The 20,537-nt window shown below is 37.7% G+C and overlaps 1 protein-coding gene across 5 annotated transcripts in view; it reads left to right on the top strand.

Moving 5' to 3' along the window:
* Positions 1 to 20,537, top strand: part of Sbf2 (SET binding factor 2) — a 355,852-nt gene that overhangs the window by 195,152 nt on the left and 140,163 nt on the right. For all 5 annotated transcript variants that reach the window (XM_029479589.1, XM_021166298.1, XM_029479590.1 and 2 more), the window contains exons 4-8: positions 2,523 to 2,642; positions 4,262 to 4,372; positions 6,346 to 6,451; positions 16,742 to 16,874; positions 18,728 to 18,836. In XM_029479589.1, coding sequence (XP_029335449.1) covers positions 2,523 to 2,642; positions 4,262 to 4,372; positions 6,346 to 6,451; positions 16,742 to 16,874; positions 18,728 to 18,836 — 579 coding nt within the window. The remainder of the gene's footprint in view (positions 1 to 2,522; positions 2,643 to 4,261; positions 4,373 to 6,345; positions 6,452 to 16,741; positions 16,875 to 18,727; positions 18,837 to 20,537) is intronic.

Genomic DNA, 20,537 nt, shown 5'->3' with positions numbered 1-20,537 from the left:
GGAAAGAAAGAAAGGAAAGAAAGAAAGGAAAGAAAAGAAAGGAAGGAAGGAAGGAAGGAAGGAAGGAAGGAAGGAAGGCAGGCAGGCAGGCAGGCAGGCAGGCAGGCAGGCAGGCAAAGGACAAGGGAGTGTAGATTCTGCAGTTCCCAGTAGAGTGGTCAGCAGTGGGTCAGAGCAGAAAGGGCAGGAGATCCAGGAGCACAGACATCAGCTTCTCTGTAGGAAGTATTCCAGGTAAAGAAACAATAAGCAGGTCCCAGTAGATGGTCCCATTCCTAGTGTGTCTGAGAGCAGCAAGGAAGAGTAAAACTTCAAAAGAATAAAGGGAATGAAAGCTGGCTATATTAACAATCCAGAGTAGATATAGGCTCACTCTTCTGTGGTAGCAGTAGGAAAATTTGGAGGTCAGGATATTCTGATAGGTGGATATTAGCTATACATGATAAAAGAATGAGAATTTGAGATTTGCCACACCAATAGGGTTGCTATTAGCCTTGCTATAAGAGAATAGACCTTAGGCAGAAAGATTAAATCTTACATTTTGACTATTTTTGAGATGTCAAGTAGGCAACTGGCATTTCATGACATTTTAGGAGAGTGTGAAGTTACAAGCCTAAAGTTTTGGTAAACCATACTGGGAAGCAAGAGAGTAAAGGTCAGGAAAGGAAGATTTTAGGAGGAAGTGAGTTTAAGCTGGAATATAGATACTGGAAAAGGAGAGGAAGGGGGTTCTATTAGAGGAAATAACCTATATTCTCAGACTATCTACTGACAAATCTCAGTGTTTCATTAATTTGTTCTCTCCACTCCCTTCTTAAAACTTTATGAATGTTAGAGTCTTGCCAAATAGTAAGTGCACAGACTTATTTGTGGACTAAAAAGATTTTTTAAAAGATTAATTTTACTCTTTGGTGGAGTTTATTTGGAAGTTCTCTCCATCTAGAAAAGTAGTTGGGCTTCTTGACTGTGAAAGTACGGCTTCTGCTGGCATGACCTGAGTCAGGGAGAACTTCATCTTGAAGCCCTGGACAGCTTGACAGAAGCCACTGGCACTTGTCATCTTGCCCACCTCGATGGACACGTGGCTCATGTATAGGTGTTCCTGTCCCCATACTACTGCATGCTAGTGATGGTTAGCTGGAGTGCCCCTGCAGCAGAAGCACTGCATCATGTCTCCCTCTGTGCTTGGGTCGTGGCACTGGCAATATACGTGTGTGCTACTGCGAGAGTCTTAGTACAACCAGATTCCGAAGTTCAGGCTTGGTGACTTCTACCCAAGTTCACAGTCTCCCCTGGGACCTCGTTAGCTGTGATATGGATGCCAGAAATGGGACTTGCCACCATGAGTTTGGGTGTGAAAATGCACATACCAATGGCAGTATGTGGTTCTTGGGGTGGGCACCAGGCAGCACCACCCCACCTCATGCTTTGCCTCCCAACCTTGTGCTCACAATTTATGTATAAGGCCTTCATGGAACTCGGTCTTGCTTTCACCATCATCCAAGTATTTATGTTTTGTTTTATGTATGTGAGCATTTTGACTACATTTATATTTATGTACCACCTGTGCGCAATACCACAAGACCAGAAGAGGGCTTCGAATTCCCTGGAACTAGAGTTATAGACAGTTGTAAGCCACCATGTGGATGCTGAGAATCTAACTGGGGTCCTTTGGAAGACCAGCCAGTGCTCTTAACCCTTAGCACTCCAAATAATATGTCACAGGTTTATTGACTAATAGTTGTTGAAACTTAGAGTTTCTTAAACTTTGTTTTTTTGTGTGTGGTTTGTTTGTTTGTTTGTTTGTTTGTTTTTACATTGAAAAGTGATAATTTACTGTGCTGCCAAGAAAATTAAAATATTTCTATATAACCTCATGAATGAATGGGAAACTTTGTTTTTTTTTAAAATTGTGGTTTATTGTGGTATAAAGCAGATTATATTTCAACCTGCTTTAAATATACATTTTAGCCATTTATAAGCATACATTTTCAATATACTAATTACAAAACTTTACTTCTTGTACAAAAATGTTCTCTTTTTAAAACAACTGCCATTGTTCTAAATGTGCAGAAGCACTTGACATTTTACTAAGAGAGCTCTGAGCTTTCTGCAGGCCTTAGAATCCCCACGAGAGAAAGATTGGGTCCAGTAGAAAAACAGAAATGAAAATAATTACCTTATTTCTAGAATAAACTTTTCCCTATTTTTTGAAGACTGATTTTGTACTTGAATAAGTGATATTTTTAATTGTTTGGGTTAGTACTTAAGACTAACTTAAACATGTCTTCATAACCTTGATTCCTGAGAAATGAAACACTCAAAGTTGGTGTTCATACCTGTAGTCTATAGAGCTTTGAAAACACATGAAACAAATACTCCTTACTTTGTCATTTCTTGCCTACTATTTGTAATTAATTTGGATTCTTCTAAGTTATCTGTAAGGTGTGCGGTTTGACTATCTTGTGTGAACTATGAACCTAGGAAACTTTGTACATTGGTTGTAATTTCTCCTTTTCCAGGGAACGAAGAAGGAAGAGATTGAAGGTGAAGAAGTATCTGGTTTAATTCAACCCGCAGAAGTATTTGCCCCCAAAAGCCTGGTGTTGGTATCCAGATTAGACTATCCAGAAATCTTTAGGGTAAAGAGTTCATAATCATCTTATCAATTTATGATATTGATAAATCTATTTTAAATAAACTAAGATGACTAGAGATTTTTTTAATTGAAAACATTGTTAGATTGAATTAGTGATTCACCAATAAGATAAAATAAAATGTATGACATGAAGAAGCAGATTTGTGTTGGATGAAAGAAATTCCTAAATAAGTTACCATGATTATTCACACTTCTAAGAGTATAATGTTTGTTTAAAAATAAATTTCATGTTAATTAAATAAAAATTGTAAACCATAAAAAATAATTTGATTAGCTTCAAAACCTTCAAAAAGTCTCAGTGTAACAACTATGAATATGTTTACTGAATTTTTGGTGTTAAATTACACTAAATATGATTAAGTGAGATTTTAGATAATTCTGATGATGTCTTTAAAATACTTTTTATTGCCAGGCCTGATGACCCAGGCTAGTAATTGTAGCATTTAAGAGATAGAGACAAGAAGACCGTAAGTCCTGGGCAAGCCTGGCCTACATAGTGAGATACCACTTGTTTCTTTCAGATTTTTTACCCCTTTTTTTAATATTCAGAATTTTCAAATATAAAGATGTATGGAAGAATAAATATTTGTACTAATATATAAGTATAAAACTAGAAAGTAGGATTATACATTATAGAATAAATAACAACCTCATTATTACAATGACAATTATGACTCCTTTAGTGTGTTTTGTGACATACTATTTAGTATATGTAATTTCTACAAATTAATGACAGTTACAATTTTTTAGACACAATTTCAGTAAGTGAAAAGATTGAGATTAGATGTTAGGATCAAGAAAGAATCAGTCAGAAAAGAGCTTGCTGCACCAGTAAGAGAGTTTGGCCTTGGCTCCTCGGCACTGCTGTAAAAGCCAAGCACATGACTAACTTCAGTGCTGGGGTAAAGCTAACAGGACAGGGAGACAAGCGTCCCAGAGCTCACAGGCCAGCCAGTCGACTGAATCCATGATTTTCAGATTCAGTGAGATCCTGTCTTCAAAACATAAGGTAGAAAGCTACTGAGGACAACTGTGGGCATCCTTCTCCAGCATCCGTGTATACACATGCTCACATGCTCACCCCGAAAGAGAAGTAAGATAAAGAAAATAAAGAATGCATTTCATCTTCTTTTATCACTTACTGTCTTGTACACTCAGCATGTTAATCTTGCTGTCTTACCTGTTTGCTGTCCTTTGTTCGTTTCTATCAGACAGTCTAGATTTGTAAGAACCATATAACAACTTCTCTTAATTTTTATCTTGAAATATGGAGTTTCCTAAAATAAGTTTAAAAACAACCAGGCAAACAGTATGGAGAAAAACAATTCAGCCTTACAAATTAGCTGTAGTGGTTATCTAAACAGAGGTACCTGTTTTACAAATTATGGCTTTCTGCTTTCTATAAACTTATCTTGGAAGTTCATTTGAGTGTTCTGGTCCTAGAGGAAAATTTAATAAACCTGTTTTGTTGCTTAAGATTTATTTCATGTTCAGTGTAGAATATAATTGACGTGGTTCAAAGAGAAATTTTCCTCGCAGAGATGTCACAATCTATTTTTATTGACACTGCCATGAAATGACCGCATGCACGACTCTCTGCAGGCTTGCCTGGGTTTGATCTATACTGTGTATGTGGACAGCATGAGTGTCTCCTTGGAAAGTCTCATCGCAAATCTTTGTGCTTGCCTTGTCCCAGCTGCTGGAGGGTCTCAGGTAAATAGAACACATTTATTCTGGGTGATTTAATTTATGACAAAAAAGAAAGAATTCTTCAAATATTTTTTGTTTTAGGTAGGATCCTATTTTAGGTAAACCTTGTCCCTATGATGTACCTTCTAGACACCTAAGATTCCATTCTTTTCATAGTCAAGAGGCTGATTTCAAGGGCTTGAGACATGGCTCAGTGGCTAAGAGAACATCTAGCATCTACACCACATAGCTTACAACTGTCTATAAGCCCAACTCCAGGGACACCTGACCTTAGTAGCCATTTGTATTCATGTCCATGGACTCACCTCACACACATATACATAATTAAAATAATAAAAAGAAATCTTTTTAAAAAAAGGACCCGATTTTCAGACTGAGTTCTCCTTTAGGTGGCATAATTAGCAGACATATTTGATGTACCTTCAAACCTACTTTTGAACTTTTTGGACATATCTTTCTTTTTTTAAAGTATTTTTTATTACATCTTTTCCCCAATTACATTTCCAATGCTATCCCAAAAGTCCCCAATACCCTCCCCCCAACTTCCCTACACACCCATTCCCAGTTTTTTGGCCCTGGTGTTCCCCTGTACTGGGGCATATAAAGTTTGCATGTCCAATGGGCCTCTCTTTCCAGTGATGGCTTACTAGGCCATCTTTTGATACATCTGCAGCTAGAGTCAAGAGCTCCGGGGTACTGGTTAGTTCATAATGTTGTTCCACCCATAGGGTTTCGGATCCCTTCAGCTCCGTGGGTACTTTCTCCAGCTCCTCCATTGGGGGCCCTGTGATCCATCCACTAGCTGACTGTGAGCATCCACTCCTGTGTTTGCCAGGCCCCGGCATAGTCTCACAAGAGACTGGACATATCTTTCTTTAGAAAGAAATTTTCAATATGATTCTGCTGCTTTTTTATTTTTGTATATAGTTACACTTCAATTATATTAAGTAAAAAAAAAAAAAAGACCAAAATTAGAAGACAAAATTGAGTAAACTCTTTTTGTAACATTGTAACTTTTAAAAAATAGATTCCTTTTTGTCTGTACCTCGATGTTTAAAAAATATTGTCTTAGAAGCAGAAAAATAAGAATCTTTGCTACCATGGTTTATTTATTGTTTCTTAGGTCAACCATCTTTAAAAGCACTGGAGCTAGAAATGCAGCCCTGGTGAAAGAGAGCACGTGCTCACCATGTGCAAGGCCTTCCTATCAATTCTAGTGCCAGCCAGAGCAGAAGGCTTGTCTTCTTAGACCTTAAAGACATCTAGTTGGCCATGTATTTTGCTTTTTATATATCGAGTAAGAGAGACCACACTCTAAAAAGTCACACCACTTGTCCTTTAGTCTCTCAAAATGGTAAAGTGTGTGTGCGCGTGCGCATGCATGCATCCATGCATGATGCTGTTGTCCAAGAAATTCAGAGGCAGCAGATCCTTACTGTTAGAGTTCAAAATGGTTGCAAGCCTCCTGACATGGATGCTAGGAACTAGGCTCAGATCCTCAGAAAGAGTTGCAAGTCCTCTTACCTGAGCCATCTCTCCAGCCCCTGCAAAACGTTAAATTTGAAAAAGAAAAGATGCTACTTATAGGGTAATTAGCATTTTAACTCTCTTCTTTCTCAACTTCTTTTGTCTTAAATTACCTCCTCTCTTCTTTTTTCCTTCTTCTTCCTCCTCTTCTTTTTCTTCCTTTTCTCCTCTTCCTCTATGGTTTTCTAAAGACAGAATCTTAAAGGTAGCCTTGGCCTCTCATGCCTTTCCATTGCAGAAGCAGCTGGTTCTGTTAACACAAGTTAACATAGTTTTGATCAGTTATAATTGTTAGTGATATTTGCTCTTATCTACTGAGGTTTCAACTTCCATGGAATGAATTTTCTGATATCATTTTGATTTGTACACAGCATAACTTGTATGTTTTAGGTTATATGTTTCTGTTTCTTGTCTCTTATGACTTTATATGTGTTTCTCTCATTCTGCAGAAGCTATTTTCCTTGGGTGCAGGAGACAGACAACTGATCCAGACACCTTTGCATGACAGCCTTCCTGTGACAGGCACTAGTGTGGCTCTTTTATTTCAACAATTAGGTATGTCTTATCCTGGATTTTAAAATATCTTCTTATAGAAGCCTGTGGCTGGAAAAAATGACTTAAGTTTGTATCACCTGACATGATAAAGGAAATATAAAGAAACCGTTTAATGTCTATTGTAGCTTATCTGAATCAGAAAGAAAGAACAATAGACCAAGCTTCCATAAGGACTTGATTTTGATCACCCCATGGCATAGTTTGGATATTTGGAAGCAAGTTGCATCAAAGAAAGGGGCTAGATGAAGGACACTTTGTATTTACTGCTTGATATGATTAAGGATGGAGAGAGGTGCATCAGGTGTTCCAGCTTGTCAGAACACTGTGACTACATATTTGAAGATATATAGAGGAACTGAAACAGTTGTTCTTTGCTAGTTAGACTGTGAAAAGCTTACCTCGGTTATAGTTTGGGTCACTTGTAATGTTCAGTTTATTCCTAGGCATTTACCCATGGCAAATGATAATGTGAATTCATAAAAATATCCATAGCCATTTTATGCTAGTAAAAAATTAAAAGCAGTATTAGTGTTCATCAAAGGTGGTAGGGAATTAATAATGCACATATATGAAATTCTGTGGTCTATCCTCATGATGGGGTATACAATGAAAAAGAATACATCCTACATAGATTAACATAAAAATAATTCTGATGACTGAAAAACATCACATAAAAATGCATACTTTATGATTTGGTTTCTTAAACTGCAGTCTAGTCTGGTGGCAAAAACAGGTCTCCAACTACATTGTTGGCAGAAAGATTAAGATTAGAAAAGTCATGAGGAAACCTTTTGTGGTAATGATTTTTATAAATTAATATATCAAATTCTTAACTGAAAACTTCTTGAAAAGTGTGTGAATCTGTAGCATCCTTAAACAAAATAGAAATAAGTAGACACAAATGTCTGTTATGAGTGGATTTATTAATATACCTTATATTTTATTCACTCAGTGGCAAATTATTGAGGCATACAAAGGAACATAGTATTGATACATGGCATATCATGGATGTACTTTGAAACTATGCTATAAAAGAAGCCAGACAAAAAAGCCATATATAGCCAGGTGTGGTGGCGCACACCTTTAATTCCAGCACTCGGGAGGCAGAGGCAGGTGGATTTCTGAGTTCGAGGCCAGCCTGGTCTACAAAGTGTATAGTCCAGGACAGCCAGGACTATACAGAGAAACCCTGCCTGGAAAAAAAAACAAAACAAAACAAAACAAAAGCCATATATAGTATGATTCTGCTTATATGAAAAGTCCAGGATACGCAAATCCATATAGACAGAATCTAAAATAGTAGTTTCCAGAGGCCAGTGTAGAATACAAAGAGGTCCAAGATTTCTCTTGGATGACAGAACTGTTTTGGTTTATATATGAATAGTAGTATATGGTACTAAAACTACTGAATTGTACACTTCTAAACAGTGAATTTTGTAATCCCAATACACTCAAGAAGCTAAGACAAAAAGATTGCCACAAGTTTAATGCCAGCTTGGAAATACAAATTGGAATTACTCTGCTTAAAAAAGGGGAGTGGGAGGAACACATTTCATAATACGTGAACCATATGTATCTCAGTAAATACAAAATTACTGTGGTTTTTGTAAAGCAGCTACAGAAACAACTTGTAACTGCTTGAACTGAAGGTTGATAGAATTGGAGTTTTGAAATTTTAATTACAGTTAATCAAAAGCCAGCATTTAAAAACAAGTTACCTTTGAAAACTTCAAACCTGTACACAATGCATCTTAGACATATCCACCCTCTACTCCCTCTCCTGAATCCCCAGAACCCACCATTCTATCTCCCTCCTAACGTCATGCCGCCTCCTACAACTTGTACTTTTAGCTCACAGATCAATTAGTGTTGCTCATATGCTCATGGGTTGGGGTCATCATTGGAGCATAGGAAGCCTGTCAGTGGCCACACTCGTAAAGAAAGTGACTGGTCTCCCTCCAAGTGTCATCAGATAGCCATAGATGTTGAGCAGGGCTTGTGTCCTCACCAGGAGACAGCTATCTCAGGCTCCTGTCGCCATGCACTTCTTGGCATCCACAGTAGTTTCTGCGTTTGGTGACTGTATATGGGATGGATCCCCAGGTGGGGCAGTCTCTGGATGGCCTTTCCTTCAGTCTCTGCTCCACACTTTGTCTCTATATTTGCTCCGGTGAGTATTTTGTTCCCCCTTCTGAGAAGGACCGAGCACCCACACTTTGGTCTTCCTTCTTCTTGAGCTTCATGTGGTCTGTGAATTGTATCTTGTGTATTCTGAGCTTCTGGGCTAATATCTACTTATCAGTGAGTGCCTATCATGTGTGTTCTTTTGTGATTGGGTTACCTCACTCAGGATGATATCCTCCAGATCCATCCATTTGTCTTAAAAATTTCATAAATTCATTGTTTTTAATAGCTGAGTAGTACTCCATTGTGTAAATGTACCATAATTTCTGTATCCATTCTGTATCCATGTTGAGGGACATCTGGGTTCTTTCCAGCTTCTGGCTATTATAAATAGGGCTGCTATGAACATAGTGGAGCATGTGTCCTTATTACAACTTGGAACATATTCTGAGTATATGCCCAGGAGAGGTATTGGCCTTGAATTCCTGATCTTTCCAAGACTTCTACCATGAATGGGTGTTGAATTTTGTCAAATGCTTTCTCAGCATCTAATGAGATGATTGTGTGGGTTTTTTTTTCTTTGAGTTTGTTTATATAATGGATTACATTGATAGATTTCCATATATTGAACCATCCCTGCATTCCTGGGATAAAGTATACTTGGTCATAATGATTGTTTTGATGTGTTCTTGGATTCAGTTTTTGAGAATTTTATTGAGTATTTTTGCATCGACATTCATAAAGGAAATTGGTCTGAAGTTCTCTTCCTTTGTTGGGTCTTTGTGCGGTTTAAGATTCATGAATTCACATTATTCACAGGATTTATAGAGATTTAATTTATTAATTTGAAATTTTTCAATAAGGAATAATAGTAAGAAGAAAAAGAAAGGAGTCACCCCTTTTAGAAATATTCTAATTTATAAATGAATGCAAATGTCATCTATTTACAAACATCTAAGCATTAACAGTTCTTATCTAAATATTACAAAAAAAGCATAATATGTGCTTCCCTTATTTTAAATTACCTGTGGTTTTAACAGAATCTCAAGTCAGTAAATGGAGAAGATAGAACTGTATGCATCAAAGATATAATTCTCAAAATGCAAATGCTTGAGGCCAGGACCATGGTACAATTGTCAAAGGCTCCTGCTGCTGAACCTGCAACCTTCTGTCAGTGCTGGCATCCTACATGGTGGGATTAACGGACAGATGCTTTTATCCATTGTCTTCATACCTCAACTGTATGCCATGGCTTTCCTGTATACATGCATCCCTGTGCCCACCCCATGAACTAAACAGTATAATTATTTTAAATTTAAAGTCATGCTTTCAGAAACTATCATTCAAGTCTTAAGTTTGTTAACAACTCCCACAGCCTCTCCTCACAGCCCTCCAAGAAAACATCTTGTTTTAACACAGCAAGATGTCTATGTCTATAATACTTTGGGCTAAAAACATACTAATTACAGAAACATTAAAAAATTAGTTAAGATAAAAATCTAGACAGCTGCGTTGGGCTATATGATACAGCAATTACATATGTTTTTATGTGTGAGCCCAGAAAGCAAAGCACACTAGTCAACAAGGATCAAATGGGCACTGATAGTCTTTGGTATTTGTAAAACAGTTCTTTTAAAGAACTGACCTAAATGTTCTTTATCTGGAAATTTAAAAATGCTATTAGTTTCTTAATAACATTCTTGTTCTTACAGCTTCTACTTTTCTAGCTCCTAAAAGTATATGCTTATGAACTGCTATTACTATACCAATTGTTATTGTGATTCTCCCCCCAAAAAACTTTATCTTCCCCTAAGGCTAAAAATAGGTATGGGAGGGGCTATGGTTTGTTCAACTTCATATCCCTGGTAACTGCCATGAACCTGGCACATAGGGATGATTTTTAATTTGGTTCATGGGTTGGAGAGAAGGCTCTGTAGTATAGCTTGATGAAAGATCAAAAGCATCCTGATGTAAAACTGTCTTCTCTATTAACTTTAGTTTTTGAGACAGTTATCTTTGTACATAGCCCATGTTGGCCCTAATTTGCTGTCCTCCTGCCTTAGCTTCCTGATATTGCGATTACAAACATTCACCATCATGCTTGGTGCTCTCTGTCTCTCTCTCACCTGAGTGTGTGTGTGTGTGTGTGTGTGTGTGTGTGTGTGTGTGTGTGTGTGTTGGGGGAAGGGCAGTGTACACATGCATGCTTGTGTATTCACCATCATGCTTGGTGCTCTCTGTCTCTCTCTCACCTGAGTGTGTGTGTGTGTGTGTGTGTGTGTGTGTTGGGGGAAGGGCAGTGTACACATGCATGCTTGTGTATGTAGTGACCAGAGGTTAATGCTGAGTGTTTTTCACTACCTTCTCACCTGAGACAGGATCTTTCAGTAAACAGAGGTCACAGACTGGGTTTGAGTCTGGCTGGCCAGTGTGTTCTGGAGGTCTACCTGTGTCTTCACCACCGTTCCACAACAGAGCCAAAGCTGCAAAAGTGTGTGGCCAGGTCTGGCTTTTACTGAGTGCTGGGGTTCTATGATCTCAGAGCTTTTACTGACTGAGCTATCTCCCAGGCCCCTCCCCTTATGTCTGATGTCATTTGAATGCTACTATTAAATAAATCTGTTTAGTTGTCTTTTATTGAACATCAGTGACCTGTGGCAAGATAGCTATAATTAAGTTGAGTTGATCTTCTGTGTTACAAAGTTCTCTTGAGTAAACTGTCAGTTGTCTCTTTTAGCACCTCCGAGATTAGTTTTTCTATAAAATATGCCTGCTCAACATGCAAACATGCAGCTTCAAATGACAGACAGGAGGTTAAATCGCCCTTTTCTGTGCTATCTTATATATTGTATATGTCTATAGTTTGGTTTGTTTTTTCCATCCTTACTGAACTGTGAACTTGCAAGAGTCTGCATTATATTTATCTCCATCTCAAAAATTTAGCATTTTGTATAATATCTCAGAAGTCTAATAAGTCTTTTTTATAATCTATCATGTAGAAAAAGTAGGCACTTAATAAATATTGGTCAATTAAATGATAAATCCCCCCCGCCCCCCATGAATTGACCAGGAAAGAGATCACGGCTTTCTAGAATGTATACTTCTTCAAGGTATGGGCTTTGGGGGTTGTGGGATGGTACAGGTGAACATGCTTTTTGTGCGTGCTTGCTGCCTGCTGTCTACACCCAAACCCACATAAAGGTGGAAGGAGAGAACCAGCTCTACAAGGTTTGCTCTAACCTCCACACGTACATCATGGCATGTATATGCACACTCCATACACATAATAAAGTATAATTTGAAAAAGGATAATCTTTGTTCCTTAATTTACCCTTTTGATATCTGAGACATAGTATTCTGTTGAATATAACATGTGTTCACTATTCAGTGGAGAATCCTGGAATAAAGGCTTTGTTGTTATTCATTTAAAATAAAGAACAAATCCATTTAATCCTCTAGGCACTGAGTTTTAAAACTTGACTCTCCAAGAAAATTGAGATCAGGAAGTAATTTTAAGCTTGCTTTAGTATTTGGGCAATTGGCAGGATGTGTATGTGTGAGTGTAGTAAGTTCAGTAGAAGTTATCACCGGAGTATTTACCATTCCATCAGCTTTGTTGTTACTGTGATGTATTAGATGGAAATAGATAACAGCAGACTAAGAAACTATTTTGGGTCAAGCAGGCTTCTTGTCATAGCTATAGCATTTGCTTTCTAAGTAAGTGAAGCTATGAACACAGCAACAAACATTGCTTCTTGGGAATACACAGCAGCGTAATGCCTTAAAATCCGAGATTACTAGTTATATACAATGTAAACACTTAATACTAGAAATAGGGAACTCGTTATGAAAAGGTTAGTTTTGTTTGTTTGGTTTTTACTACATTTTTGGGGGGTATAGAAAATTTTACCCATTAGAATATCACAATATGTAATTCCTTAATTGCTCAACTGTGCTGTGCAGAATATGTCTGGCTAACTCCCCCTGAGAAGGTAAACTGGGTTTTCTTGTTTCACCAGTCCAGGGTACAGTCTCTCATAACTGAATATAGTTCAGTCCACACTCTGTGTGATATCATATCAATCTTATTTTCTTATGAAATGTGAAAATGGGTCATTATTATATTGTTGTGAGAGAATGAAGTTCAGGAAGGGACAAGTTCTTCCCTAATTCTTCTTGAAAAAGTCTTACTGCCCTGATAATGTTCATTTTTAAAAGTCCTGCTCAAGGTCACTTCTTGAGAAGCTGCCACCTTAGGTAGGCGCAGTGTGATGACACGATTTACAAGATGAAGATGAGAGACAGGAGATTGGTGTCAAAATGATATAACTAGGTAAGACTATCAAGTGGTCATTGTCATCTTTGAAGATAAAAGGTAACCATCAAGCCGAAGGATATGGGGGGAAAAATAGAAATATAACAGTAGGACTTTGGATTCAGAAGTTAATCCATTTATGGTCACTAAGTTTGTGCTAGTGTGCTACTACAGCTGCAAGAAATTAATGCATCCATAGTATTTGTGTATTTTGCTGTATTAAGAACTGAACTCAGAGCCTCTTCTTGTGCACACATGCTAGACTAGTCCTTTACTACAGAACTATACCCCTATCTTCCTCCCCTGTCTTGTTTGAGACAGGGTCTAATTAAGTATTAAGTTGTCCAGGATAGAGCAGGGCGTGGTGGTGCACGCCTTTAATCCCAGCACTTGGGAGGCAGAGGCAGGCAGATTTCTGAGTTCGAGGACAGCCTGGTCTTACAGAGTGAGTCCAGGGCTACACAGAGAAACCCTGTCTTGAAAAACAAAAAAAAAAAAAAAAAGATGTCCGGGATAAATAGCCTTGAGTTTCTAATCTTCCTGATTGGACCCCAATTAACTAGGATTACAGGAGTACATTACTGTGTTTGTGGCCACAGACACTCAGATAGATAGATCTTTTTTAGAAATAATTTGATTCAAAAAAAAATAACCACATTAATAGAACTAGTCCTTATGCATGCACAGTTACCTTCCCCCAATTATAATATGACTATATACATACATAGTCATAGAACCTTACACAAAATAGATTGTGGAGACAGCTTATTTGTTAAAAAAGTGCTTTCAGTTCCTGAACTCCACATGAGAAAAGCTGACTGGTGGTATGTTCCTATAATCCCAGCGCTGGGAATGCAGAGACAGGTAGATAGATTGCCGGGACTCAGTGGCTAGCCAGCCTGGCCTACTGGTCTAACTACAGGTCAGTTAGTGACCCTGTCTCAAAACACCATGTAGCTGGCTCATAAGGAATGACATCCGAGGCTTATGGCTTCCATGTACACACACATACACACACACACGCACACACACACACACACACTCAAATCAGAATTGACATTGGCAACATACTACTAAGGGACAAGCGATGCTTCTTTAAATACACCATCATAGAGTTTGACTTCTAGAAGCCTGTCAATGTCTTACATATTCAGGTCACAAAACTAGATCAGTCTAATTGTTAGAAAGACAAGAAAATCAAAGTAATGTGTTTATAAAGGCATCAGTTTTAGTGATGGTTTACTGAAAAATGCCCCCTTAGGCTATGTGTTGGAATCCTTAGTGTCCGGCTGGCAGTACTGAGAAGGCTGTGGGGCTGTGGGGGAAGTGGCTTGTTGAATGAAGGGTCATTTGGGCCTACTTCTTGTTCACAGTGTTTCCTAATTGTAAATGCAGTAGATCAGTCGGCTCCCTGATACTGCTGTCGTGCCTTCTCCCTCGTGACAGAATTATCCTTTGACACTAACTGTAACCCAGAAATAACCCTTTTCCCTTTATAAGAAAGATTGCTTGTCAGGTATTTGACTGCAATCAGTGAGGGGGAAATGCCTTTGAGGTATTAAAATTAAGTACCTGAAGCAACTAATCTAATAGGAAAAGTTTACTTAGCTCACAGTATCACCCCATGGCACCAAAGATGGACCAGCTGTATGTGGGAGAAGCAAGTGGTGACACCTTGAACTAGAAGCCAAGACAGAGAGGGAAAGCAGAGGACAAACAAGGCCCCACAGCCTCTTTTAAGGACTTGTTCCTAAGGTTCTCCCAATATGCCCCACTTCCAAAATGTTCTACCACCTCTCCCTAGAGTCACTCTCACACCAAGCTTCATTTATATACCTTGAATCAATACCCAAACCATTTTCTAAACTGGAACACTCAAAAGTTTGGCTATGTGAGTTTAATATGGGAGAGGTTTGGGTAGAGAATTGGAAATAGTAAACTTCTTTATAATGTGTGATTTGTTTGTTTGTTTGTTTGTTTGTTTGTTTTGGTTCTTTTGAGTTGTAGTTGCTAAGACAATTCCGGAACTATAATGCAGATAATAGAATGAAATTAGCAAACAAAGAAATGCTTCGATGTTATTAGGATGCAGTGTTTTCAGTGCAGAAAGGGATACTCACATATGAGTTGAAGGAATAGAGGAAACAACTAATGAATAGTTGAAATTGAAATTATGTAGATCCATTCTCAAAAGTATGCCTTTATGTGTATGCTAATGTTATATGTATTTTTGTATATCTGTGCATATTTCCTATAGGTAGAAATGGGCTATAAGGAAAGACATTTACATTGAAATTATCCAATATACACCCTGGCAGTTTGAAGCTTGGTCTTTAGTATTAGTTCCTTCCAAAAGTTGCCAGGGCTCTGGACTCCATCAGTTTTCATTCTGGAGCAGGGTAAGAATATTATGAGTCTGGATTGTAGTATTAAGCAAGAAGCAAGAACTTGGAAGAGGAAGGGAAAGAAAAAGAGTTATGCTGTAAGGACAAGGAAATAAGTCAAAAAGATCCCTGTTGTCTAACTCTAGGATAGATTTAGTGTCAAACTAAGGCAGTAATGATCTACAGACTCTCAAGAAAAGAGAAAACCATGTGTGTAAGCCAGCATTTGGTTAGTGTGACAGAACACTCTCAGCCACAACAGGTTAAAGAAGAATGGTGATTTTAGAGATTTCATTCTGTGGTTGGCTGGTTCCATTATTATGGTCCTCTGGTGAGGCGACAGGATAGCAAATTAGCTGCTCATCTCACAGTCATGTGTCAATAGGAAGAATAAATTTTTGAAGTGGGACATTAGACAGACATCTTCAAGCTTATGTCCTTCCATGTCTTAGGTAGTATAGCCCACTATATATCTAGGCTATATAGTGAAAACAGATAGATAGCATGGATGTGATACTGAGAACCATGTGTGCAAAATTGCATGAGATTAAATCAAGCATAAGAAAAATGATGCAATCAAGAATCACAGATGAATATAGAATGTAGGAAAATACTAAATGTGTGAGGCTGCCCCTGACATAACACAACAATTTTTCTTTATTAATAGAAAGGAATACAGAATGCAAACAAAATTGTGGTGTTAGAAACACATGAACTAATTATATAGTCATTAATTCCATTTTTCATTGTACCTAATTATGTTATGCTTTCATATGAGTAAAGATAGTTTTGTCATGCCTACATTATTACAAGTATTCATTATACAATGATACTAGGGCAGCTGTTGTTACTAGAGGGTAGGAATTTGTCACCTCTGTTATGAACGTAGAATACCACTGTTTGTATGTGATCCATAGTTCACTGAAATGTCATCTTGAAATACATGACTGTTTTAACATCAGAAAAACTAGACTCAGCTGGGCATGGAGGCGCATGCCTTTAATCCCAGCACTTGGGAGGCAGAGGCAGGTGAATTTCTGAGTTCAAGGCCAGCCTGGTCTACAGAGTGAGTTCCAGGACAACCAGGGCTACACAGAGAGAAACCCTGTCTCACCTCCCCCCAAAAAAAAGAAAGAAAAAAGAAAAAAAAAAACTAGACTCTAAAGATGAACAAATACCAATGTTAAGTTCTTTTAATTGGAACTTAAATGCAGACCTTGGAGATAAAGTACAGAAAAAGGTAATTGTAAATTTCCAAACAACTCATAGGATCAGTGACTATCATAGTGGTGTAAATAAAGACATGTAGGAAGACAGATGTGTGCCTATAGATTGTGTAGGTTAGATTCATCAAGTATTTTGGTGATCCTCAGAATATTACTTTTTGTTTCTTTGTCATTACAATCTGATTGGTGGCAACTCAATACAATTTGTTGCGTAAAGTAAACCTCTGCTCTTTGTTTTTAGGCATTCAAAACGTCCTCAACCTCTTCTGTGCAGTCCTTACAGAAAACAAGGTTCTCTTCCACTCCGCAAGCTTCCAGAGACTCAGTGATGCCTGTAGAGCCCTGGAATCTCTAATGTTTCCTCTGAAATACAGGTGACGTTTTCACTTGATAATATTAGTTATTCCCACATTATGTATTACTTGTTGATAATTCAAAATGGCATGGCCCAATTGCTTTGATCCACAGAGGTTTGTGAAGTTAGAGTCATGATTCTAATAAAGTCTAGTCTAAAATTTGGGACTTTTCCAAGTTGTACATCACTGAGTGTTGATTAATTTAGTGAAACATATTTAATTTACTTTGAATAGTACTGTCAGCAGTATTTAATTATCTTTCAATACTGATAACATTCTTTGGTTAATGTTGATAGTAGTATATTAATTTTTAGAAGTTATTAGGATTCTGTTAATTAAGAATCCTTATCTGTTTTAGATAACTCTTAAATTATCTGTATATAAATGATGTGATGTTTCTTCACAAGAACATAGAGAATAGAACATACATTGGTAGACACACATGGTTATGCATTGGTAATTGTGAAACCCAGATTGACCAGATCTTCATTATAATTTTCTCATTTCTTTTTAAGGGGTATATTAAATATTTTTCATAATAAAAATTGAAAAACAGTTTTTAAAAATGTAAACCATGATGTCAGGTCATACCACATGTAGAATATTTCATTCAGGTTGAATTTGTTAATCATAATGTCCCAGAAACTTAAGTTCATGAACACTAGATAAAATTTTAGATTGCCTCTAGAATTTTCATAAAAATTTTTAATGTTTCTTGAATGTAAGCATCAAGCAGAGCATTCTTGTTTTGTTTTCGAGACAAAGTTTCTCTGTATAGTTTCTCTGGCTGTTCTGGAACTCACTCTGTAGACCAGGCTGTCCTCGAACTCAGAAATCCACTTGTCTCTGCCTCCCAAGTGCTGGGATTAAAGGTGTGTGAGCCATCACTGCCAGACTTTTGTGACCAGATTTTAAACAGTGGCATTTTGAAAATCATTCTTTTCAGAACTCTGTTAATAGTCTTGCCAATAAAATTGATAATTTCTTTCTTTTCTTTTGTTCTTTTTTTTTCTTCAGTGCTTAAAAAATTATCAGTTCTTTGAGAGTTTCATTCATGTTTTGATTATATCCCCACCCCACCCCACCCTGCCCATCCAATTTTGTGTTCTTTAAAATTAATTTATTAATTAAAGACCAATTTGTGTTGCCCAAATAATCTTGGATGTCCGGTCTTCCACTAGAGGATGGTGGACTTACCAGGGCTACACTTAACACAGAAAACTGTCTCTTTCTCAGCAGCTAACAGTTACCAGTAGCTTCATAGCTAGAAGTAGGATTGAATGCCTATCTTCATGCAACGATTTGGTCTGACTTGAGCTTGCTCAGCCCACTGCTGTGAACTCAAAAGTGCACTTAACTCTGATTGCACTAGAACTTAGTGTATAGACCAGGCCATGTGATACTGAGATACTGTGATACTGAGAGCCATGTGAATTCATAGAAGCCCACCCACATCTGCCTCCTTAATACTAGGCTTAAAAGCTGACACACCATATCAGGCCTACTTGATAATTTCTAAATATAAATATTTAAATTCAGACTGAAAAAAAACATCACAGAGTTGGAGCGTAAGGAGGTGGGGTAGATCTGAGAGAAATGATTGTAACTATGAAAGAAAGATATTGTATCAAATTCAAAGAATTAATAAAAAATAATTTTTTAAAAAGAAGTCACAAATCTGGGGTGGAGTAGGATGGTGAGGGTATATTCAGGAGGAGTTGGGGAGGAGTCGGTAAATATGATCAAATGCATGGTATGAAATTCTCAAAAAAAATTAATAAATATATTTTTATGGTTCAGAGTGCACAGAAATAAAATGTGTTCATATTGTGTAAAAATAACATACATGAACTTTTAAAAATTATTTCCAGTTACCCGTATATCCCCATTCTTCCGGCTCAGCTCCTAGAAGTTTTGAGTTCTCCAACTCCATTCATTATTGGCGTACACTCCATCTTCAAAACTGATGTCCATGAGCTTGTAAGTACCCAGATGTCTAGATCTTGAGTCTTTTGTTTCAGTCTTGCAAGGTTTCCACATCATTATTATTTTCATATAAGGTGAATTTCCCATAGAAAAGAAAGACTAGAAGGAAAACAACTGTAAGCAATCTAAATATATTTAATTTTGCAAGTATGGGAGTTTAAAGAAGAATTTATGTATTCGTTTATATATTTATTTATGAATAAGATGGCTTTAGACAGAGAAGATGGCTCAGTGGGTAAAAATGCTTAGTTGGGTTTATTGAATTTTTTGTACTTCCAACACTCCTGCTAGAAATAGAGGAATCAGCTTGAAGGTTACAGGTCAGCCAGGCTGATGTGAACAGAAGCAGAAGTAAGAGAAACCCTGCTTCAAACAAAGTAGAAGGCCAGAATCAGCTCCCGAAAGTTATCTTCTGACCTCTGCATGTACATCACGGCCCGTGTCTGTCTGTCTGTCTGTCTGTCTGTCTGTCTGTCTGTCTCTCTTACAAACTAATTAATCAACCAACCAATAAAACAAAAAGCAGAGTTTTTCTATGTGGCCTACGCTAACTTAAAGCTCCTGAGCTCACAACAGTCCATCCATTTCAGCCTCTGAGTATGTCCTGGCATGGGCTACCGTGTCTCACTTTTAAACAACCTTTGTGTACCAGATCAGATTTATTACCATATTTCTCATATGAGAAATTCTGTATTTCTGTAGATCAGTGCTTGTTAACCTTCCTAATGCTATGACCAATTAATACAGTTCCTCATGTTGTGGTGACCCCAACTATAAAATTATTTTTGGTGCTACTTTATAACTGTAATGTTGCCACTGTTATGAATTGTAATGTAAATACCTATGTGTTCTGATGGTCTTCGGTGAGCCCTGTGAAAGGGTTGATCTACCACTAAGGGGTTGTCACAACCTACAGGGTGAGAACAGCTGCTATAGATGATAATAAATGATTAATAATCCATTGTTTTATTCATACTTTTCTTACTAGCACTTAACTTATTAATATTTTAAAATGAGATCTGCCAATATAGAATGCCTGAAAACTAACAGGAATAAAGTAGTTTGCAAATAGTTTAAATTCAGTAAAACTCAAGTTCACTGTGAGCTCCCACCAAATTTCTAGTCCATGTGACATTAGAGACGTTAAAGCTAGTTCAAGAATAATTTGTTTACAGATATCATGCTTCCACTGGCACTATAAAAGTGTGCATCAGAAAACTTCAGAATCAAAAGTTTAGGAAACTACTGTTCTCTGAGGAAATTGTCTCAGGTAATAATTTAATGCTATTTAATAACTAAAGGTTAATAGTTACAGACTAGCATAGGGAGGAAGGAGAAGGTGGTCGTTTGGAGATATACAAACTAAAAAATAACATCAGTGGGTGTAGTATACAGAAACAAATTCCACTGGGTGTATTGTCAGACTTAAGATCTGTCAGCTAATGGAGTGGGTGGGGCTCCTAGTGTGAGATGGTGGAGTGGGTGGGGCTCCTGGTGTGAGATGGTGGAGTGGGTGGGGCTCCTGGTGTGAGATGGTGGAGGGGATGGGGCTCCTGGTGTGAGATGGTGGAGGGGTGGGGCTCCTGGTGTGAAATGGTGGAGTGGGTGGGGTTCCTGGTGTGAGATGGTGGAGTGGGTAGGGCTCCTGGTGTGAGATGGTGGAGTGGGTGGGGCTCCTGGTGTGAGATGGTGGAG

Source organism: Mus caroli, chromosome 7, assembly GCF_900094665.2.
Source record: "Mus caroli chromosome 7, CAROLI_EIJ_v1.1, whole genome shotgun sequence".
NCBI classification, from domain to species: Eukaryota; Metazoa; Chordata; class Mammalia; order Rodentia; family Muridae; genus Mus; species Mus caroli.
Note: the sequence above shows the minus strand (reverse complement) of the source record. Positions and strands in the feature narration are given on the sequence as shown.